This window comes from Rhipicephalus microplus, chromosome X (genome assembly GCF_043290135.1).
Source record: "Rhipicephalus microplus isolate Deutch F79 chromosome X, USDA_Rmic, whole genome shotgun sequence".
In the NCBI taxonomy this organism is placed as follows: Eukaryota; Metazoa; Arthropoda; class Arachnida; order Ixodida; family Ixodidae; genus Rhipicephalus; species Rhipicephalus microplus.
Window position 1 is genome coordinate 457,148,191 of NC_134710.1, and position 24,436 is coordinate 457,172,626.

Below are 24,436 nucleotides of genomic sequence, written 5' to 3' on the forward strand. Positions count from 1 at the left end.
CTCGACAAGGTAGTTGACAGGGGATGTTTGGCGCACAACTCGATAAGGGCCATGGTACCTGGACGAAAGCTTGTGGGAGAGTCCTGGAGTAGTAGAAGGAATCCATAGCCACACCAGTGAGTTCGGAGCAAAGCTCATATGCGTGGTTGACGTGTCGGGGCGATGTTTTTGGCGCGTCTGGTCATGTGACGTGAACGCACGAGCAAGCTTCCGACATTCTTCAGCGTGTGCTGCTTCTCGAGAAACGGTAGTCATCTCTGAAGGGTCCGGTCGATAAGGAAGAATGGTATCCATTGTTGATGATGGCTCGCGTTCGTAAAGAAGGAAGAAAAGCGAAAATCCAGTGGTGCTTTGCGTTGCAGTGTTGTAAGCATACGTCACAAAAGGGAGTATGCTATCCCAATTTGACTGGTCGGATGAAGCGTACTTGGCCAGCATATCCCCAAGTGTACAATTAAAACGCTCTGTCATCCCATTAGTTTGCGGGTGATAGGCTGTGGTAGTGCGGTGTATGATGCGACACTCGCTCAACAACGCTTTGATGGCATCGGAGAGAAAAACGCGGCCACGGTCGCTTAGTAACTCCCGAGGAGCTCCATGCCTTAAAACCAGGTTCTGCAGTATAAAACATGCAACGTTTTTTGCGGTAGCAGAAGGTAACGCAGCTGTTTCAGCGTACCGCGTTAGGTGGTCGATAGCGACAATGACCCAGCGGTTGCTACTCGATGTATAGGGAAGCGGACCGTAAAGGTCGATTCCGACACGATCGAAAGCTCGTGCTGGACATGGCAACGGCTGCAAAGGACCTGTGGCATGTTGAGTGGGCATTTTGCGTCGCTGGCACGTAAGGCAAGACCTTACGTAACGGCGAACCCAACGGTACATACCGCGCCAGTAGTACCGCAGCTGCAAGCGGGTGTATGTTTTTAACACACCAACGTGGCCACATTGTGGGTCATCGTGGAACATGGCACAGATGTCAGAGCGCAGATGTCGGGGGATGGCGAGCAACCACTTACGGCCGATCGAGCTGTAGTTTCGGCGGTAAAGCAGGTTATCCCGAATAGCGAAGTGTCCTGCTTGACGGCGAAGCGTCCTGGAAACTCGAGCGGGCGTCCGGTTTGAGAGAAAAACCAAAAGAGATGAAATCCAAGCATCTTTGCGTTGCTCGGAAGGCATGTCCGAGATGCTGATGGCCAAGGCAGCACTAGTGGAGATAGGCGAGCCGACAGGCTCTGAAGCCAATGGCGAACTTGACAGGGCATCGGCGTCGGAATGCTTCCGGCCAGAACGGTAGATAACACGGATATCGAACTCCTGTAACCGCAATTCCCAACGAGCAAGCCGACCATTAGGATCTTTTAGTGAAGATAACCAGCAAAGCGCATGGTGGTCTGTTACAATATCAAACGGACGTCCATATAAATAAGGCCGAAATTTTCCGATTGCCCAAATAATGGCGAGGCACTCCTTTTCAGTTACACAGTAATTCCTCTCGGCTTTACTGAGGGTGCGGCTGGCATAGGCAACGACGTACTCGTCAAAGCCCTTCTTGCGTTGGGCCAGTATGGCCCCTAGCCCAACACCACTAGCGTCCGTATCAAGCTCCGTTGGAGCAGACGGATCGAAATTTCGGAGTATGGGAGGCGTGGTGAGGAGCCGTCGGAGTTCCTGAAATGCATCATCACACGCCTGCGACCACGCTGACAAGTCAGAACTTCTGGCAAGAAGATTGGTCAAGGGGGCGATAATGAAGGCGAAATTGCGGACGTAGCACCGGAAGTAAGAACGTAGGCCGATGAAGCTTCGAAGCTCTTTGATGGTGGTTGGCTTTGGGAACGCCGCGACTGCATTAAGTTTCGTAGGGTCCGGGAGAATGCCGTCCTTAGAAACCACATGGCCAAGAATTACAAGCTTGCGAGCGCCGAAGTGGCATTTCTTCAAGTTAAGTTGAAGTCTCGCCGTGGAAAGGCACGTAAGAACTTGCTCGAGGCGGCTGAGGTGGGTCGCAAAGTCGCTTGAAAATACCACAATGTCATCCAAATAACCGAGGCACGTTTTCCATTTCAGACCTCGCAAGACGCTATCCATCATCCTTTCGAAAGTGGCAGGCGCATTGCAGAGGCCAAAGGGCATAACGGTGAATTGATATAGTCCATCCGGTGTTACAAAGGCTGTCTTCGGGCGGTCACCCTCTGCCATGGGCACCTGCCAGTAGCCAAAGCGTAAATCTAACGAAGAAAAGAACTCTGTTCCTTGTAGGCAGTCCAAAGCATCATCGATGTGCGGCAGAGGGTATACGTCTTTGCGCGTTATCTTGTTGAGTCGGCGGTAGTCAACGCTGAACCAGATAGATCCGTCTTTTTTCCTGACGAGAACAACCGGTGAAGCCCAGGGACTTTTGGAGGGCTCGATGATGCCACGTTTCAACATGTCGTCCACTTATTCGTCGATGACACGGCGTTCAGCAGATGACACACGGTACTGAGGCTGCCTTAGCTGGGCTTGTTGACCGGTGTCAATACGGTGAACGACCGCAGAGGTTCGGCTTAAGCCTGACTGGTCACGATCGAATGAAGAACGAAAGCGGAGAAGAAGATTTATAATCTCTTCGCGCTGAGTTGGTGCGAGCTCAGAGTCGATGGCATCCGAGAATACGTCCAGAGCATCATTAGGCGCGCTGGTAGGAGTGACAGCACCAATTGGGAGCGAAACCACAGAATCGGGTATGGTAGCTGGAAGAATGCACTCGTAAAGTTCGTAGCTTCCCAGGCATTCTCCACGTAGTAGCGATGACGGGCTGTGCGATGGATTGCACACATAAATGGCAGCGTGACCATTGCGTAAAATGACGACGGCAAACGGAAGCATGATATTTCGACGGCACGCAGATGGGACCGATGGCATAAACAACACAGGCGATTTCGAAGGGGAGGCACACGACACCCAGACAACAACAGCTGAGAAAGGCGCAATGTCAACGTCAGAAGCTGCAAACACTCTACACGAAGCACCATCGTCGGGGTCATAGCACGGCACAGACAACGCGAGTTCAGAACGAGCACAGTCGACCAAAGCAGAATTTGACGAAAGAAAGTCCCACCCAAGGATAACGTTATGCGAAGAACGGAATAAAACTACAAATGTGACGACGTACATCGCACCTTGAATGACGACTCGTGCGGTGCACAAAGCTGAAGGCTGAATATGATGGGACGTAGCTGTCTGCAAAGATAGGTCGGTAAGTTGTGTGGTCACTTTCTTCAAGTTTCGGCACAGTTTCTCGCTAATTACAGATACGTCAGCTCCAGGGTCAACAAGTCCGTGCACCTTAATGCCATCAATATAGAGTTTGATTTCGTTCGGGGGACAGCAGTTAGGTCTTGAAATTTTCGCTGCCAACGCAGTTCTTGCCTCCGGAACTGCGCCCGTCAGTTTTCCCCTCGCGGTGGGCTGTTGCGACGTAACATCGTAGAAATAGATCGACGACGAGGAGAAGGTGAACGGCTTGCGCCGGATGGTCGGCGACCGGGACGTACGTCTAGAGGTGGATTGGCAGGAACGGGATATCGCGGCTGAGTGGGCATGGTGGGCATGTAATGTGAGGCCCCAGCAATGTCGTGAGAATGGAAGCTGCGACGACGGCAGTGACGAGCTACGTGGCCTGGGAAGCCACATGAAAAACATATCGGCCTATTATCTGAGGTGCGCCATTGGCTGACGATAGGGGCACTGTTCGCTGAATAAGGTACCGTAAATGGTCGTGCAGGCGGCGGCGTCATATAAACGTTCTGACCTGTTTCATATACAGCCGGAGACGGGACGGTCAGCGAGCGGGAAGGTGGGGTCGACGAATAAACGTGGCGAGTAGCTTCGTAGATGGCCGGAGACGCTGGCGCACGTGGTTGAGCAACTGCGGCTGCATACGTTAGTGGTGCGGTAACAGTTGGGGGAGCCTGAGCTGGCGGCAATGCTTCGGCAACTTGCGATCGAATGACCTGGCGAAGCGAAGGCGACAAGGGTGCCATCGGCTCGGTAGTTGTTGTGATTATAGATAGCTGCCGGGCGACCTCCTCGCGTATGAATTGCTTTATGACTGGCATCAACGAAGAGTGGTCGGCGGTGTCATGGCTATAGTCGAGGGATGAGATGTCCGCGGTGTCTTGAGCAGCGCAACGTGTAGAAGCGCGCTGCCTACGCAGCTCATCATAGCTTTTGCAGAGCTGAATCACCTCGGCGACTGTCTGGGGACTCTTCGCAGCCAGCATTTGGAATGCACCATCGTCGATTCCTTTCATGATGTCCTTGATCTTGCCTGCCTCGCCCAGAGTCGAATCGACGAGCTTGCAGAGAAATAGCACATCTTCGATGTAGCTCGTGAAAGTTTCATCTGCTCTCTGTACTCTGCCCCGCAAGCGCTGTTCAGCACGAAGGCGGCGGACAGCAGGACGGCCAAAGACTTCCGCGAGGGTTTTCGCCAATTCCGACCAGGTACTGAAATCACTTTGATAATTTCTGTACCATAGTTTTGCCACGTCGGTCAGGTAAAAACTCACATTTGTGAACTTATCGGCTGCGTTTCACTTATTGACGGCGCTCACCAGTTCATACTCGGCAATCCAGTTGTCCACATCTTGGTCCTCTGTGCCACCAAATATGGGGGGGTCGCGCTGCCGGAGAGCGCCAGCGCAGAAGACAGGCACAGGTGCAAGATCTGGAGTAGCAGCATGAGATGGCCCCGGATCAGTCATTGTAGGAGGTCGTTGGAGTGTGCGGCTGCGAAGTTCCAGGGTGAGGACCAGATGCACCCAGCACCTCCACCACTTGAAACGGGTTGTTGAACAAGCAGGCGAACTCGGCGAAGGAGAGCTTTATTTAGCGCAAGGGCTAACTGAACGCAAGCCTGCGATCACAGCAAGTCTTCTTCTTTTTCTATCCTCGAGCTCCATGCCCACTACCCTCGTTACAGTATGTAAGTATGTATGTATGTATGTATGTATGTATGTATGTATGTATGTATGTATGTATGTATGTATGTATGTATGTATGTATGTATGTATGTATGTATGTATGTATGTATGTATGTATGTATGTTTTCATGCGCCCGTGTGTATGAGTAGCCCAATTTTATCATTTGCATCATAATTGCAACTCAACATTTAGGACTACGAATAATGTGCTTCGTTTATTTGTATTCTGGTTTTGCGAGGCTGTGCGGAACAGTTCGCAACGCGCACAAGCTCTTGATCCATTTCCATTTTTTTGTCAGAATGAACTTCTTAGGAGCTTGTTGCTTGTGCTCGCGGCTTGTCCTATTTGGACGGCGTGAGCACCAGTGTTGCCTGAACATTTCTGCGGTCCTGCTCAAGGTCGTCTATCTGGTGATTCCAACAAAGCTCTGTTGATGGCGTGCCACCTTCAAATTGTCATTTTTCGATGGCCCGTGTCCTCGCCTACTCGAAGTGGATTTGAGAGAAAGAGAAGCAAAAAAAATGTGTGTCGCGGTAACTATCTCCTTGTGAGGAGGTCACCTCAACAATGTCACAGGGAGAATGGGTAGAGGGGGAAAGAAGAGATTGTGAAAAGGAGAAGAAAGAGTTTATTTATTTCTTCTGTTACGACGCAAAAAAAGCAAAAGGCATTTAGCTTCTGAATTCTTTGTCAGTAGTGTCAGTGGTGTTTGGTCTGGTCGCATGCGAATGCGTGCCGCCTTCGAAGCATCGGTTTTCCGTTATTTTAAGAATGTTCACTAGATGGATCATTATCACTCATGGTGGCACACATCACTCTAGTCACGTCCGCTTCCTTTCTCTTTGCCGGGAACTCGTGCAGTGAGCTCACTTGGTCATAGCTCGGCCGCATGTATTATCAGCATCGAATGGAAGCCGAACAGTGGCAAGCCTTCGCGATAGCGTAGTGCAGTTATCACCATTGACAGGTACACGCAATCTGTTTCGTAGCTCTGTACAAATATGCATGCCTGTCCATGGTGATAAGTGGGCGGTGTGCTATACCATCACGATGGCTTGCTGCAGTTCGTGTTTAATTGGACGCTCATAGTACAAGCCAAGGCAGCAACTCGGCGGACTCACAACTAAGCTGCTGCTCGTGTGAGCCGCCAAAACACTGCGGTGGTATCCTTGGTGGCCGAAGCGATGAAGGCTCCGGGTCGTGTATATAAAATGTATGTAGCTTATCAAACTGTATATTGGGCATTCAATTGTGTATCAATAAACATTGTATATGTAATTGATATTTAACGATGTTGTCAATCTATATATATATAATGATAACGGTTGCGTACGGAGGATTCCCGGATTACCCGATCGTATCCGAGCAATCTTCTCTTGCATCACTCGCTTGGCAGATGTGGTGGTGATTTTCTTTATTTCAAAGCCGGAATTTAGCGCTCTATGCATGGTTCACTAGATGATTGCAAGTATCCTAATAGTTAAATCTCTGCTATCAAGAAGGTGAGCTTCGATTAGCCTATGCGGCACATTTATTTGTTATGTGGCACTATTGGTATGAAAAATTCGCTGCATATAATACAGCACTGTATAGCCTGATGTTTCGGTGCGGACCTAAACTAGGCCTGTTTTATGAAGGCCGAGCCCAGCCGGGGCCTGCTGGAGGTTATTAGTTATGGATGATCAACACGAAAGATTCCTTGCGTTTTGTAGCGGGGGATCCGATGGAAAAGCCGCTGTCTACATGTATAGAAATGCTTACTTTGGCCGTGAACGTAGCTAAGTGGTTGAGCTGGTTCCTTTTTAGGTCGTAGGCCACGACTACGATTTCTGCGACCATGGCGGCCACATTTTGATGGGGGTGAAACATGGAAGAAACAAAAAAAGGAGAGTGAAGACGTCACGCAGACAGCCTTGGCAAGTCAAACCGTTTTGAAGCCAGCAGTGTCGGCCCAACAAGTGAACTTTTTCGCAAGATCACGCCAGCAAGGTGACTGGCCGATACTTCGGAGTATAGCGCCCGGTAGCTTTTAATACAAACGAGCTTGTTCGGCACAGACCGGTATCCGGCTCACGCAGGAGGCTCAAAAATGGAATATCATCGAGAGTACTGAAACGTACTGCACGCTCTGACACTTATATCACGTGTTGTGCTGACATGGTGGGCTTCGCTCGTGTAAAGTAATGACCCCGCATTTATTTTAATCTTCCTTAATGAGACTAAAAGCTGGATCACATTTCACTTAGATTTAGAAGCTTGTTAAAGAACTTCAGGTGGTCGCAATGTAAGTCAGCCACCACTACAGCATGCCTCATAATCATATCGTAATTTTGGAACGTAACATCAAAGAATGTGAATGTACTGTTGCCTATACATGGCAACATTTCAACAGCTTGGCAAGTAATTACAATAAGAGAAGAGGGAAACTGAAAAATAGAGGAAGAAATTCAGTTAGAAGATGTGTACACTAACGTGAAACAGGGTTTGAAACCAACTCACAAAATTTTTGTTAATGCTCATTTCTACCCTCGCATTGAAAGCAATAATTGCGCGGTTTTTCAAAGAGGCTCCTGATTAATAAATTCTTGCAGCAAGATGGGAAACAACGTTACGTATGGTGTACAGCCACAAAATGCAGGTGAATTATCAATCATTCATAGTCTAACGTAGTCACAAAACGTAATTGTCGTGTACAATAAAATTATATAATCAAGTCGCTACAGATCGTACTTGATGCTATTCCAGATAAGATGCTCAACCCTTCTTCATCAAGTAAACGTGAAAGATACGCTTCATGTACCATTCAGTTAAACTAGAAGACCGCACCCGCAGATTATGCTACAAGAATAGGAGTGTGCAAAGGCCAGCACAAGGAAAACATCTGCGTGTTCTTAAACAAAAATATTAAGTTGTCTAAGTTATGCGGATTCAAGCAGGTTCTCCTGTCTTGTTGTGCGTATCCAACTGCACTAAATTAGCGTTCGCTTCTAGCGCTCGTGCAAGAGATGCAAAGTACTTTTTCGCAACAAATAAAATCCCACCGTATTTTCTACACTAGGCATCGCACCTTTAAACCAGTTTCTCAAAGTCCTCACAGGAGTCACTGTCTCTCACTGCCGGTGCGGTCTCCACGTCCGCAGCATCGTGTGACTCCCTAGATTCGACAACGTACGTACTCTTTGCTGGGGTGCTGGGGCTCGGCTGGTCTGTGCTCGTTTTTTCTTGTGGCAAACGCAGATGTCTATTAATAAACAATACCAATATTCTGTCGTAAACAGTCTCTCCTCCCCATCAAGAAAGCGGAGATGGCAGAAAGGTGGTCACAAGCACGTTGCCATTATGTGAAGTTGTCTTATGGGTCATTCTATGTGAAGAAACGACAAAAGTGTGCACACGTATGTTGATTATGCCGAAGCAGCAGTAAGGTGCTTTTCCGGTTTTGTGTACTACATGAGTACAAGTGACACTATTACTACTGTGTCCTTCTCAAGCTTCTCTATAGCCTCATTGAAGGGCTCCAAGAACTCGACGACCTCTAATAGCATAGTTGTTTTGACGTCTTCTGAGAATAGAATTTCCGCTTGAATTCCGGAGGTTTTTATCGCATCGTACTGAGTTAGCGTGTATTCAAACAGCGAGTTTCGAATTCCACCAACTCTTAGCACGTGTCCCATCAGCTTGGCACAGAATGCCTAAGACTACGCACTGCATAGGGTTTGCATGTGCTCTGAGTCCCGACTTTCGCATTTAAAAGTGTCGGCCTGAGTCCAGCCCGGCCCGCAGCCTCAAGCCCCGGCCCTATCCAGGGCTGCATTTTGAATTCCGAGCCAGGCCGGGGCTCGCCGGGAAACGCTTTGGACAGCCCGGCCTGTGCCCATGCAGTGCTAGTTTGTGGGCTTCACTCCAAATGTCATCGAAAGACAACAGTTTTGCCTCGTTATGTTTTGACTCTCTTCAGACAGCGCCTCCTCTACATTGAATTGGTCGCATCTGGCTGGCATTGATAAAATAGTGGAGGCGCTGCGTGAAATATAGACACCATTTTGCAGTGCTGTCGAGAAGCTTTAGCTTGTGCAGAACCCAGGGCCGCTGCCAGGTCGCACCACCGTATCAACCACAAAGTGCTTTTTCATGCATAGCGTCGTTTGTTGAGCGCATCATAACAAAATCCCGATTTTTCATTCACAGCGTAACATTACAGCGCACGATGCGAAACACTAGGACATATAGAAATCAATATCCATGTATTTTAAGCTAAGGAAACACACCACCTAATAATTACGTGTTGATAATGCGCCCAAGATATGCGTAATACTTGCTCTCTAATCGACAAGGTTCACAAGTATTAACGCAGCCACCAGGTCAAGATGTGTGGGCCTTCCGCAAGTGCTTAAACTTCGACTGGTCGAATGAATTGGATGACTGAGACAGGCAGACAGACAGACAGACAGACAGACAGACAGACAGACAGACAGACAGACGGACGGGCAGACGGACGGGCAGACGGATGGACGGACAGATGGACGGGCGGGCAGACAGACAGACAGACAGACAGACAGACACGCAGGCAGGCAGGCAGGCACGCAGGCCGGCAGGCAGGCCGGCTAATCAGAATTTCTGCTGTTCAAATATCCTAATAAAGACATTCGTTCAAAACATTTCGCTTCTTCTTTGACTCTCAACAGGCACGGAAGCAGCCTTTCGCCTCTCGACATGTCTACATTATGGAGCAGTTTCTTCAGCACTGTGATCACTTACTTGGGAGGAATATTGGCCAGCCTTCTAATTGGTATCTATAATCTTCATGTTACTTGTCTAGTATTGTGTGAATTGATAAGCATGTTGTCGCATGACTAACATATAAGACTGAAGACTATCATGATGACACTGGAGAAAGTTGTATATGCAGAAATTGTCAAATATAGTATGGTGGTTTACCGGAGTTCTTCAAGAGAAAGTTATAATGTAGTTTTATTTGCCAGTACTTTCCATTGGACCGAAACCTGGAGCCTAAGAAAAAAGGCTTAAAAGTCATTGAAAAACCCAGTCTTCTTCGGGTGAGCAGTTGTCATAGTGCGCGGCTGGTAATCATAAACACTCGTATTCATTCTTAGCCACGATGATCGCTTTTCCGTTGAGTTGGCATGCTAGAAGCCCCCGTACCGTGCGATGTCAGTACAGGTTAAAGAACCCCAGATGGTAAAAATTTCCGCAGTCTTCCACATAACCATATCGGGGTTTCAGAACGTTAGACCCGCGTATTATTATTATGAAAATACCACAGGGAGCCATGGAGAGTAAAAGACTGAGTGTAATTTTAAGGGACAAATGAACGGAGTCGATCAAGGTACAAAGGGGTGTTAAGGGCAATTAACACAAAATTGATAAAAAACGAGCATGAGCTGTACACGTCGCTCATAGCGAAGATGACTTATCATCAAAAATAACAAACTAGATTTCTAGAGCAGGCAAGCGCGTGAGAAGGCAGCAAAACTAGAGCTGAACCGTATTTATTGGAGAAATAAATACTGGAGGTGCTTTTGCCAAGCAGTGTGTGTAGTCAGGCTGATTGTAATAACGATGGTAATATAAGTGTGGTAAAAATATTTCGCTTAATATTATACTATTTTAATTACCCTCCGCCAATATGCTATTGCATTGAAGCAGCCTTGCAAGCGATATCGCGCACGTTATTTTTTTCCTTTTAAGCAACCATCTCGTTGGCAATACTACATACTACTACTACTTCTACTAGAACTATTACTACTACTACTGCTACTACTACTAATACTATTAATTATTTTATATTTGACTGAATACAAAATCGGAGGCGTGTGCAAGTAAAATAACCAGGACTCTGACAAACTCTACAGTGTACAAAGGAAATGTAGCATTAAAACAAGCTACATTTTGTTAAATGGGCAAATAATGTTGTGTATATCATACCTCTGACGTGTGGTGATGTGCATATAGGGAAGACTGGCAGATGTATTAAATAGGGGCTGAGGGAACATTATTCGAGTCTGAAAACTCACCCTAATACACATTTAGAACTGTATGGCAATGATTGCGCATGTTCACTTTCATTCATTATTATTACCCTAAAATGTAGGTGTCGCCAATGATTGCGTACGAGTGGCATCAGGGAGGAAGAACGTAGAAGAAAATGAAGAGGAAGTTAGGCAGTAGCGGTAGAAATATACATGGACGTTCTTGGTGTCGGGCTCGGGTCTTCAATACGCGGCATCTTCCTGGTCCTGAAACCCCCCGGTCACGCCCTTCCAAGACTTCTACTTACGATGGTGTCATCAGAGCCAGCGTCGCATGAACTATCAGGCTCCACACCGATGAGCTACAGGCCTCTGTTGCAATTGCCAGTCAGGTCGACTCCCACGTTGCCTATACAACATTCAGATGAACGCCGAATTCGTCATCTTAAACAAAAAAATCTTCGATGTGACTACTGACGACGACCACGACAACAACTGGAGTTCGCGAAAGAGTGCAACCGAAGGGTTTCTTAAGCAGTGTCCCGAGCACGTTTCTTTCTCCGAGAGGCCACATTTAAGGCGACAGTAAGCTGTGCTGCGAGGTCGGTGGCTACATCCCCAAACGCCAACGCTGGTGGTCCCAGCAACGCGGGCCCGGGCCAGGTTAGTGACTCTTCTCGAGTAGCAAATGCAATTCTCCGTCAAGGAACAATGCCGCGTCATCGCATGGTGGTCTTGACTAAACTACAGGTTCCGACGTTTTCCGGCGCACTTAGCGATTGGCAGTCCTTCTGGGACAATTTAAGAGCCACATATCATCTGAATGAAGACATTTCACCGGTCGATAAGTTCAAATACCTTCAGTTCTATTTGAGGGGTGCAGCAAAGAGAGCAATTGAGGGCATGCGACTAACCGAAAAGAACTGCAACATCGCGATAAAGACCTTGAAGGAGCGATTTGGTCGACGCGACTAGCTTGTCAGCGAGCACGTTGACCACCTGCTCGCCTTAGCGCCAGTCATGGCGTCAGCACACGTGGAGAAGCTTTGCCTGCTCTTGGTTTTTCAGTGCCAGGTGTTACCTGAATGAATACTTTTTACAGAACGAGAAGTTCTAGTACTTTCAGTCCTATTCGAGTAATGGAGCAAAGAGAGCAATCAAGGGCATCCGACTAAACAAGTTCAATTGAAACATCGCGATCAAGACCTTGACCGAGCGATTCGGTCGACGCAACTTGCTTGTCAACAAGCGCGTTGACAATCTGCTTGAATTAGCGCCAGTCAAGTCGTCGGCAGATGTGGGGACTCTTCACCTGCTCTACGATAAGGTCAGTTTTCACGTCTGTGCGTTGGTCTGTTTGGCGTCCCACTTGGCTAGTACAACGTGGTCCTCAACTGCGTCTTGAAGAACTGTCTGCTGCACAATCTTGTGATTATAACCCTCCAGAAGGTGCTGGAAGCGCCGCTGAAAACGTTCGGCATCGCGACACCTGAACAGAAAGCTCACCAGGCTGCTTCACTGCTTAATTTTCTGCGCATTCAGATTGAGGTTCGAGAGCAAAGCAGGGAAGAAAAAAAGGCGTATGGTTTCTGGCGGTCGTGTCCTGAAGAAGTCGAGCCTCCATCAGCACCAATGGGACATTTGCCTACGGCGTCCGCACTTGCTGCCGAATCTGTTACAGTTACGGAAGAGCTGTGCGCTTTATGTAGTAGTTGTCAGCACACCATTGCGGATTGCAACGTTCAACTCTCGGCTGACGAAAACGGGCTTGGTTGCGCACTGCTCGCTGCTGATACTGTTGCAACTTGCAAAACCACATGGCGCGTTTTTGCCGACGTGCACGCAGCCTGACCTGTAGTACCTGCAACCGACGACACCTCAATATTCTCTACCAATTGTCCACACCGGCAGGTCCAACACGCACAAACGTGACGACAATGAACCAGGACGACCCGCGCAAAGGCGGTCGAGACACTAACACGCCTTCAGTGAGGTCGGCTCCGAGCACCCTGAGCGGAATCAACTCCGTTCTTCTTCAAACAGGACGTGTTGTGATTGAGTGTGGGTCCCGAAAGTGTCTCGTGCGTATTCTCCTTGACAGCGGCAACCAGCGCACATTCATGTGATCGGATGTCTGAAAGGACCTCAGATGCCTCAGTTAACTGAAAAGTGGTGTATACCCCAGCCTCTGTAACACATAACACTGGAAAGGAGCTCTCAGTCACAAATTTTCTGAAGTCTGCACACTTAGGGCGAATACTATTCGCATTCCATTGGAAGATTGCTACATTTTCATAACAATTTTTCATGTCTTGCCTGCACAGTGACTGTTGTGGCTAATTAACACTACCTGTTCCATCGACAAGATAGCTTTGACCTCAAGAAGGTTGTTAGCCTGTGGTATCGCAGATAGTGTGACTTTTAAAGCCGAGAATAAGATTGGTATGACAAGCTGAGCTATCGACACAAAGCAGTGTTCCGGTTGCATTATACTTACTGGGCGCGATGTGCTCGTGCTTTTTCGGATGTTAGCCACGTGGTTACTTTTTTTTTTGAGATTCCTCCTGAGACTCTTGTCGAGCTTGCTGCTGGCTTGTTGATGTCCCTGCACTCACCTCTTACTTTCGTTGTCCCCTTGCAGCTTGCTCGTACGTCAATACAAGGTCCTGGCGTATAGGTGCTTGCAGTCGAGGAGGCCGTGCTGGATTCATTATGTTCATGTTGGGCTCAGGCACGTCCTGCTGTTGAGTGTGACCATTCATGATGTCATGTTGACTTTGAAGAGAAGCTGCCTTGTTCTGCGGGAATCCAGAGAACGAAGCAGCATGGGGCCCCTTGCAATTGGCACACTTAGTTTGTGTTATCTATTTGCAGCCCTTGTGATGATGGTCTTTGGCGCATATTTTGCAGCGCCTTGTTCCTCGTTAGTTTTCGCCAAATGTCTGAACCTCTGACAATTAGAGCAGCGTCTCGTTAGGCCGAGATATTTCTCAACTGGATGGCTGGTAAATCCAAGCAATACTTTCTCTGGAAAAGGTCTGTCATATATGATTTGTAAAATCACACTCCTCAGTGGGTGCGGTGCTAAAGTGCCATCTTCTAACCATAAGTAATGTATCTGGCGTCTACCCGATGTCACTCCTGCCTCTCTTAAGTATTCTGGAAGTTGTTCTTCTGTGTACTCTAGAGGCTCATGTCTAATTTTGCCTACATTTCGCATGTAAGACTCTGGAATGAAAGGAACAACAAGCTTCTGGCTGAAGCAGGAGAGCTCACGGTGACTGAGAAACTTTCATCATCATTCTTCTGGAAAGAATCCACTTTCTTTTTAGCTAGTGCAACAATTTCCGAGGATACAAAGTTTCGGTTTACTTTCCAGAAGACTCTCGTTTCCTCCATTGGTTGGAATACCACAGGAATTTTCTCAAATCTTCTCTATTTGTATGTCACTTGAGTGAAAAATTCTGCTTCCTCATCAGATGTTATCTTCATCAATGAAGGAGTAGGTCGTGGTCCCCTCCTGAATGTTCTCCGCCTGGTCTTGCTCTCTCACTTTTTTCGCAGAGCTTACTTCGTTCAACATGTCATCAGCTTTCCTCATCGCCTCCAGAAGCGCATGCCCTGATTAAAGAAACCCTGGTAGAACCAGGTTGTCTCTCATGCTCGTTTGTTCCGAAGCTACGCTGTGGTAAAGGTGGCCCTTGCCACGCTTGCACATCCTGGCTAGTTCTGTCAGCCTCGGTGATGCTGAAACGTCGGCGCTCAGTACCGTCACACCACTTCCTGCTATCAGGAGTCACAGCTGATGTTGCCATAAACACTGTAAAAAGTTTCTCACGGCTAGAAAAACCTAATTTGCAGGAGCGCAGAAAGGAAACAACGTCCTTCTCTCACTTCGTCGTCCATAAAAAGGTTGGTCGGTGCAGTGGTATTTCACACTAGCACCTGAAAACAATCATTGCCTTCCTTCGGAAAACTCTGCACTTGAAATTTCGGCTCCACCGCGGTAGTCTAGTGGCAAAAGTACTCAGCTGCTGACCCTCAGGTAACGGGATCGAGTCCCAGCTTTGGCGGCTGCTTTTCCGATGGAGGCGGAAGTGCTGTAGGCTCGTGTGCTCTGATTTGTGTGCACGTTAAAAAACTCAGGTGGTTAATTTTTCCGGAGCCCTCAAGTACAGCACCTCTCATAATTAAATGGTAGAATTGGAACGTCAAAGCCTACACATAAAACTTCACTTATGCCTATTATTTTTGTATTTTGAGTGAAAGCCCAATAGGGTGCTAAAGAATGTAAAGAAGCGCTTGTCCGTGACGCCATAGAAAGAATTCAAAGTTACTTAGCTAGTATAAGCTTTCGCTTGCCGACAATTCCCTCGGCGTTCACCAACGCCTCTTGGATGGCTATTTTTCTTTTGAGGTCTGCTGTATACCGACGATTTTTTTAATATCGCTTTCTATACAGCTGACTACCCGAATTTCGTTTGATTACTCTCACAGCTGATGCAGTAAAGCCATTCGCCGCCGATATTCTCTACTAATGTTTAGTAGTAGGCTCTAGCATGGAAATAAAGAGGTTTTCAGAAAGTCTCGTTCTACTGTGTATTACGGGACGATTATAAAAACCCTATGGAGATTCATAATCCGTTTAATGGCTACGCACATCAATTACCTCGTGAATTACTGGGGGTCGGGTCCCATAGCAGAATTGAAATGCTAGCTGTTAACGTGCTATTGCCACGTTCATGGTTCCCAATTGTTGTGGAGTGATGACGAAAATCAACTGAACTCCAACGAACAAACTCCGACAAATTGAAGCTCCGACAAACGCTACGCGGAGATGACCAGATTGACGTCACTGCACACGACAATGCTGGAAATACTGTTATTTATTCTGTACATTTTTTCTGAATGCTCTATTTATACCATAATAGCTGGCTTAGGCCATAAAACCACGCAGCGATTCGAAATGATGGCTGATATAAAGAAACTCGCTCGTTGTAGAAGGCTTGGATAGGTACGGTATTTGCAGTTGGGCTCTTTCACCTTTAGGTTGTGGCGGCAAAATCTCGAAGATTGCTCAAGGTGGAAATATTACCGGCGGCCACGGTTTTTTTAACGGGGCTGTGAGCTATGCTTAGGAAGAGCTGCGATTCTACAGCACTTCCGTAGCAGAGGTCATTGCCGAGAGTATTCAAATTATATTTTTTTTTCAGGCAATCACAACCTCATAATTTGAATGCCTCGATATATCATACTGTTCTGTACCACTGTGCATATATATAATATGTCACATTGTCTTTTTATTTTGCAATACTAATAAAGAAACAAAACGCAGGTTACTTTACGTATTCACCTAAGTCAACTCAAAGGCGAAAACCATCTTCTTTTTTTCCCATTCATTGTCTTGAACGTTCGTTGCTTTCCTTCGAGATGTTTCTGCGCCTAACGTGGTTTTCTTGATGCCTCATGGATTAGAGACAATGCTAGCTTTCTGCCCCTCAGCTGTTTATGAACTGCCTGCATGATCAGCCCATCATGATTGCTTGCATCACTTGTATCGACGCCGCCAACGTGAGACGACGTGGACGATCATTTTTTTTTTTGCTTTTGGTGAGGCATCTGGGGCTTTAAGGCTGTTGTTCCATGAAATCGCGGTTGCCGCTGGTGTTCGAGGGAGGATGCTTGCATTAATTAGGCAGGCTAATTGTTTACTTAATACATCTTCAAACTGCACTCGAATATGTTGTTGTTGTTTACAACCCGAATATTTTTCAAATTATTACACGTGGCGGCAAAAAACTATCCTTAATATTTGCAAGCATGGCAATTGGTATCACTAAACGTGACCGTGCGGCATCTGAACAGCCAACAGCCAACAAATGTCTCTATCTGTAGCAACGCTGCCTCACAATCACTGCCATGTGCAACGCTAACATTACGTCCCGAAGGTGAATGGCAGCCGAATCGCACCCCATAAGTTTTAATAGGCGAGATTTATCATCTATAGCGTCTTAATGAGGGCATGCTTGGGGCTATGCAGGGTGTCACATACGACCAAAGCTCCGAGGTCAGCAGCCGTTCGGCCTCAAAATCACTGAATACCGAAGAGGCCAGAGAAAACGAAAAAGAAGCACAGCTCAGTAGCCGAATATTGAGGCTACAATAATCCATCAGCAAATACACAGACGTGCTCAAACACCTTAAGAGGATGAATGTTATAAGCCTTTCATACTGGCTAAGGTTGAAGGTCTGCATCGCAAATGAGACTTCAACAGGGCCTGCTCGAGCCATCGGCAATTGATTCTAGAATCGCACGACATAGGCAGTTCTTTTTTATTGTTATTCATACCACCATGATTACAATGCTTTAGGCTCTCAAATAGCGGGTTCATTCAAAAGTCCCTAGTTACCCACTTTCTGGCAGTTGGTTTCTTTCGGTGGAAATACGTGTAATACTGAAAAGGTTTAAGGACCAGACGGGTGACCAAGCATATTCCTGGAAGCCATAAAGTGTAAGTGCTAGTTAGCGCATGGACTCTCGGCTGGCTTATTACGTGCCACACCACTAGACAGTAGCAACGATCAGTAAACATTAAGCATCCAAGCTTTCAGTGTTAGCTTCTGGCAAATGCCACAGTCAAAAATTGACGTTCAGTCATGCAAAAAACCAACATTCAGTAAAGCGGACATAACGGTGAGGAAACGATCTTCCGCACTCTGGTATCAACCCCGCAGGTGACGCGCGCGTACTTAAAGTAACCGCGCGCGACAAATTCTTTGGAAAAAGGCTGAGTGCCCAGAATATCAAGTTCTTCACGTTACCAGTTAACAACTTTTATTAAACTTTAAACTGGGAATGCAGCCAAAACATAACCATATAGCAGCTTCGAATGCATCTGTGGCATTGATTTGCGCGAAAGACGACGCAACGGTTAGTTTATACCGGTGGCAGTACCTGGCTACTAAAAGCTGCACTAACTTTGAGGTCACTCACTTTCTATTGAAATCTGCTCCTTCACACGCACAATAAAAAAATAGAGAAGACGCTGGTGGTGGTTATGTTTGCGTGACGTTGTTCCAATTTGTGACAGTGTGCATTCTGAAATGTCATAGTGGAACGTATGAGCTACTCCAAAACATGCATGCAGAGAAACGATAGCGATTGCTTACTGAGTGAACATTTGTAAGTCGATTCTTTATAGCTCCTAGCCCTGTCGGCGTCTGCTTTCATAACGCGTAGATTCAAGGATGTGAAACAGAGATGTGAGACACAGAAATGTTTAACAATACGCTAACATGAATCATATTTGTCATATAACAAAATAAATCCTCTTCAAGCATGAGCCCTTTGTAGAAGTCGGTGACTTCAACGCGCATATAATGAATCAAAGGACCGAGCTTGGTCGTCGAAGCTCACTGTTCTATGTCAGGGTGATTACAAATCTTCGCTCTTGGGCGCGTAGACATACCGTGGCGCCACCATACACAGGCTTCGCTGTGACGTACGTGGTTGGATTGGTCCACCGCCCTTTCGCGTGGAGCCCACAGCCGCATTCGCTTCTCTTTTTCTTATTGTTATTTTGGTACTTCACTCAACAATATCAGTAAAAATCTGCTGTAGCTTTTCTCCTGACTCTACGAAGTGCTAAATAACTGCCCGGAAAAATCAGTAAACTTCTCACAATGCCTGACTGCCGGCGTCGTCTGCAATGGTCACCTAAATTAAAAAAATCATGGCGGCCTCTGTATAAGGTGACGACTCATTCCGCGTAAAACTGAAGCATCAAATAAGTGCTAACAATAAAATAACTTATCTCTGCTGCAAGAAATGCGCGCAACCCCTCTACTTCATTCATTGTAGGTTTCCATCTAAAGATGGGCTGCAGTTGACACGGCAAGCATAGGCAAATCACATTTATGTTTAGCATACATAACCCTACGATGCACAGCGCAAGCGGATTTCCTGCTTTGTTGGAAGCAACACAGCATTATTACAGCCGTGCGCAGCCGCAAACTTTCTGTTATGATTGCGGGCATACCTTTAATTCACGCACGCGCATGCCTCATTCAGAATTGTAACTTTTACCGGTGGCGTGTTCCTAATATTTGTTGCGCAAAACTTCTGCGTTGGACACACGTTGCACAATGAATCCCTATCTAGCCACACATGCGAAAAAATTATGAATGCATGGTACAGTTACAGTGCTTTTACAAAATGGTAAGTCATAATTAAAAAACGCGACCAGCCAGCAATATCATTTTACGCCCTTAAGCATGCTGTGACATTTAGCGTACCGTGATCTGAACGGAAATTTCATGTTTCAGTAAAATTGCGTGTGTCCAGTCTTTTTTTTTTTGCAGTTTCATATATAGGTTGTGCGATCTTCCAGGGCAGCTTTTCGAAGATAAATCAGTTTTCGAAGCTGCTGATCACGTTTTAGCCTATTGAACAAAACAAGATTAAGAATAAGAGACAGTCGCAATTGGCCTATTCTACAGACGTAATCTATTAGAAATTTAACTCTGTGGACTGAAGTTGTGGATGGCGGGCGCGTTGGCAGACTTTTTTTTTTGGAAGAGGAACCGCTTTCATTAAATATGGGGACCGAGCAGGTAGTCTCGGGTGACCATTATTTTGTGCGCCATATACCATGGAAAAATTTGGTGGGAGTGGCGCCACAGGCTTGGTGTGCCACGCCCTCGCTACGCACCTGGTGGATGAAAATCTGGGTGGTCGGGTACACACATGGGGACGGACACCCGGGGAGGAGTATACGGTGGTGGCGCAGACTGCGGTAAAAGTTACTGTGGCAAAAGAAGTAAGCTTCAGCGGTGACAGGAGCGTACTTATAGATAGTAGGTTTCGTCGAATGGGCGTGCCGAACACGCAGAACCAACTTGCCGTGAAATAGACCAGAACAGGGTAAAAATAACTGAAACAAATGAAAACAAATCGGACTTCCGGGCTATTTTTTAACTCTCTGAGAATTCGGAGTCTCATTTTAAAATATCAATAACCTAACTGTTCATTCATTTTTCATTAATTCATTTTTTCATTCATTAATTTTTCATTCATTCATTCATCAAACGGCACATTCATTTTTTATTGTGTACGAGAGGCTCTCGTGCAAAAACCTAAACGTTCTGCTTTTATGCGACCATTCATGGTCTGGACTTGTTTTGACCCCATGGGCTCAATATACGACACCACAACAAGAAAGAAAGAGAAAGGTGACAGTTGCACTGCCAGAGGACGCGACAGTGGCATTGCACACGTAGCACATTGTGGCACACTTCCGGTAGCGTTTACTGCAACTTTCCGCCATGAGTAGTGAGCAGAAGTCCGCACAGATGAAGTCAGAGCAATACAACGGTGTTCAAAAAGGAAAACACCACGAAGTCGCCGTTTAAATCAACACATGCAACCCTGCACGTCACAGCGAGTGCAGCGCTCGCGTTACCATTGGGGGGCCTCGGGCCTAATAGTCGCAACATGCGTGCATGTCAATGAAAAATAGCTTTGCATTAGACGAGCAACAATCATAACTGTGAAGCAACAGTATAAAACGCCTACAATGGCGAGCCCTTTACATTAGCCGGTGAATTCGACGCGGACATTAGAGCCATAAGGACCAAGCTTTGTTGTCGTCTTCTCTATATCACTTTAGGTCACTCAATTTACATTACATAGACGAACGCTAGGGTAAGACATGTCAGAGTATATAAGGTTTACCGAAACAAAAAGTCAAATATGAATTGTACGGAACATTGTGAAACACCCACAACAACACTTCCTTTATTTCAATGACAGTGCAAACGTGCGCTTCTCAACGGCCGCCGTCGGTCCGCCTTAAATTTAGGGGTGGTCGTGATGCAGCGCTATAAGAGGGGTCATGCTTTTCACGTCACACGTGCGTCTGAGCGCTTTCCCCCGAAGATCCGATAGACGTGTTTTTACACCAATATTTTACGTCTGTCAGATTCGCTTCCTCATGCTGATTTTTTTTTGGCTCTAGACAACGCCGCCACCAGGTCACAGAGCAGCGCATGTAAAAATGTTACACTAAGACTTCCCAATGAATGGATGGAAGGATGGATGGATGGATTGCTGGATAGATGAATGGATGAATCGATAGATGGATGTATCTAATTGTGCCTTTTAGATCGCGTGGTGGCGCACGCCACCTAGCCATAAAGTTAAGTACCATCGCTTTGTGTTTAAGGATTGAATTTCACTCGCGCCTAAATAATATCTCAGCACGACACTTAAAACTTGCAGTAGACATTATTTCTGAACTATTTTCTATAGTTATAAACCTTGCGTTCAAGCATGGCAGTTTCTCTACTTCTCTAAAAATAGCTGAAGTCCTTCCGATCTTTAAAAAGGGTGACAAGCGATCTATTTCTAACTATAGCCCTATCTGTATTCTTTCTTCCCTAAACAAAGTCATCGAAAAACTGTTAATAACTCGGCTAAACAAGTACCTTAATAAATTTAATATACTGAAGCCCTGTCATTTTGGCTTTCGTGCTGAATGTTCTACTAAACTTGCTATTCTTTTCCTATCAGACTTTATCAAACACTCCATAGACGCAGGATTTGTAGTAGGGTCAGTTTTCTTAGACTTCACAAAGGCATTCGATACCATTATTCATCTCATTTTATGCAAGAAACTCGAATCATACGGTATTACAGGTCCACCCCCAAATTTTTGAATAGTTATCTCCATAACAGAAAGCATACTGTTTACATATCGGGCTCATTTTCTTCTACTAAAACAATAAATCAAGGGGTTCCTCAAGGGTCATTACTGGATCCGTTACTTTTTTTTACTTTACATGAATGACCTTCCTGACATTATACACATGGCTCACTGCGTTTTATATGCTGATGCTACTACCATTTCCTATGCAGATAGATGTAATGACAACATCACTACTAAATTAAATGCTGTACTTTGTAACGTGTCAAAATGGTGCCAGGAAAACTTCTTAAATAATAATCCAAATAAATCTAAGTTTATGATTTTTAGATCAGCTCAACGCAAGTTAACTTCCTCACCACAGCTCACAGCTGACTCTCATTCCAATAATATCAGCGACAGTGTTTTTTTCTTCGCGTTCACCTCTACGCTAACCTTAACTTCGCTCTCCATATTGCTCACATTAGAAAAACGGCAGCATTCGGCATTCGCGCATTACTCAAAGCTCGCTCATATTTTTCTCATAAAGCACTCCTTTCACTTTACTTCGCATTCATTCATTCTCATATCACTTATGGCATCGCATCATGGGGGAATACTTACCAGTGTCATCTTTCATCCGTACAACATCTACAAAATCGAGCTATTCGCGCTATTTTTAATTGTTCTCGCGACAGTAGCGCCGCTCCTCTTTTTCAATGCAATAAAATCTTAACTGTTAGCCGTCTATTCAGGTTTATTCTAATTAGGTTTCTGCATAAACAAATAGGAAATCAACTTTCTGCTAATTTCATTGATCCTAAGATGTTAGTTAATACTAACACAACCAGGTTTGCGGCCAATAATAACTTTTTACTTCCTAAAGTTCGTACTAACTATGGTAAAATATCTTCTCTCCTGTGTGCCATCACCATATGAAATAATTTGCCCACTTCGCTAAAATGCAAAGTTTCTTTATTGTTCATTAAAAACTCATTAAAGGAGTGCCTGTCAATTAGTTGATCTGTCTTCTTTGTGTTGTTTTATGCTGTATTATTTGTTTTTTGATTCCATGCCTTTTTGTTTTCATTCTGCTTTATATATTTTTGTTTCTACGATTCTAACAGCAGCTTGTACTTTTATTATTTGTAATGATCACCGAGGGTCCCGTTGCAGTCTTGTACTTTGGGACCCTCGTCTGTATATTTTACTCCCTGTATCATCCTTTGATGACATGATAATAAACTGATTGATTGATTGATTGTAGCCCCCATCAGTTACCCTCCTGGTTATTTCTACCCGTTTAAGGTCTATACTGCCTGCACTGTCCCTAACCGCAATGTTTTTAAAAATTCCGTGCCATTATTTTGGAATATAGAGGGAGCCCTTTACAGAACATTCTGAAATGTTCAGCCCTCTCCTCCTCCTCTGCACACGCACTACATACAGTGTCTGTGTCTTCGTATTTGGCTCGGTACGTCTTGGTTCCCAATACTCCCAATCTGGTCTCGAACAGCGAAGAATTAACCCGAGAAATATTGTAGATCGTTTCTTTTACGATTTCCTGCTTGGAAATTCGGTAGGCCTTCAGTGATAATTTTGTAAGCATTACAATCTTTCATTTGTCTCTCTCTGTTTCTTTCCCCATCTTCTTTCCGATGTTTCCTTTTGGCTTAGTATTCTGCTATTGCCAAAATACGTGCTTGACAATAATTGAGTTCGCTTCCTCCATTTAGCATCAACTTTATTCATCTAGAAGTAGTTGAAAACTTTCCAAGCCCAACGCTCCACAACCATTTATCTCAATCGCTCCTCAAATTCTATCTTGCTGCTAGCTTACATGCACTCAAAAGATGTCTATCCAACGTCACCTATAACCCCTGATTCGGGGTTTATTCCGTGTGCTGCAAAAGCAAGTCTACGTATGCCACGTTGTTTATTTTCCAATCTTCGTTGAACTTCTGATTTCATGCACAAGACCGCTTTACGAAACGTCAAACCCGGAACCATGACACCCTTTTAAATCCCCCTAACAACGTCATACCTATTGTAGTTCCACAGTGCCCTATTTTTTATTACAGCTGCATTCCTGTTACCCTTATACATTACGTATCTTTCGTGCTCCCTTAGGTACTCAGCCCCGGTATTTATTCATACGCCGAAACATGCGTATTTATCCACTACTTCTAGCATGACTTCCTGTATCTTATTCTCACTGCGTTTGTTACTGAAAAGCATGTTTGGCAATTTTTCCTGCTGAACATCAAATTTTCCCGATTTCCCTCATTTCTCTCATTACAAGAGACATCTATCGATGCCTGCAGATCTTCCTTGTTTTCGGCTAATAATTATAACATCTTCATCAATGCTGGCAAATGACTGTTCATTGCGTTTTCCTTGATTGTAAAAAGAGAGGCTGAAGCCGAGTCGACTCCCCTCTAATTTGGCTTCTAGTCCCTGCAGATACAGCCTTAATAACAAAGCTGACGGAGAACATCCCTGTCAAAGGCGCATTGTATTTCTATATGTTCAGATACGTGTTCTTTCTTTTGCTGGAGGCGAAAATGCTGTAGCCCCGTGTGCTCAGATTGTGCCGCCCGTTAAAGAACTCTAGGTGTTCGAAATTTTCAGAGCCCTCCACTACGGCGTCTCTCATAATCATATGGTGGTTTTGGGACGTTAAAGCCCGTATATCAATCAATGAGTACCTGTGCTTCCTATTTTATAACTGCCTTGCCACTTTTATAGATGTTCTTTCGAAGATTAGTTACTCTATCTTCCACATCTAGTGCC

The 24,436-nt window shown here is 45.7% G+C and overlaps 1 protein-coding gene across 6 annotated transcripts in view; it reads left to right on the plus strand.

Annotated features, from left to right (window-relative positions):
- The window catches only part of LOC119160848 (sodium-coupled monocarboxylate transporter 1), a 407,992-nt gene that overhangs the window by 287,551 nt on the left and 96,005 nt on the right, over positions 1 to 24,436 (plus strand). For 5 of the 6 annotated variants that reach the window (XM_075880646.1, XM_037413103.1, XM_037413106.1 and 2 more), the window contains one exon: positions 9,657 to 9,760. The exons of the other annotated variant lie outside the window; for it this stretch is intronic. In XM_075880646.1, the coding sequence (XP_075736761.1) occupies positions 9,657 to 9,760 (104 nt within the window). The remainder of the gene's footprint in view (positions 1 to 9,656; positions 9,761 to 24,436) is intronic. 6 annotated transcript variants of the gene reach the window in all.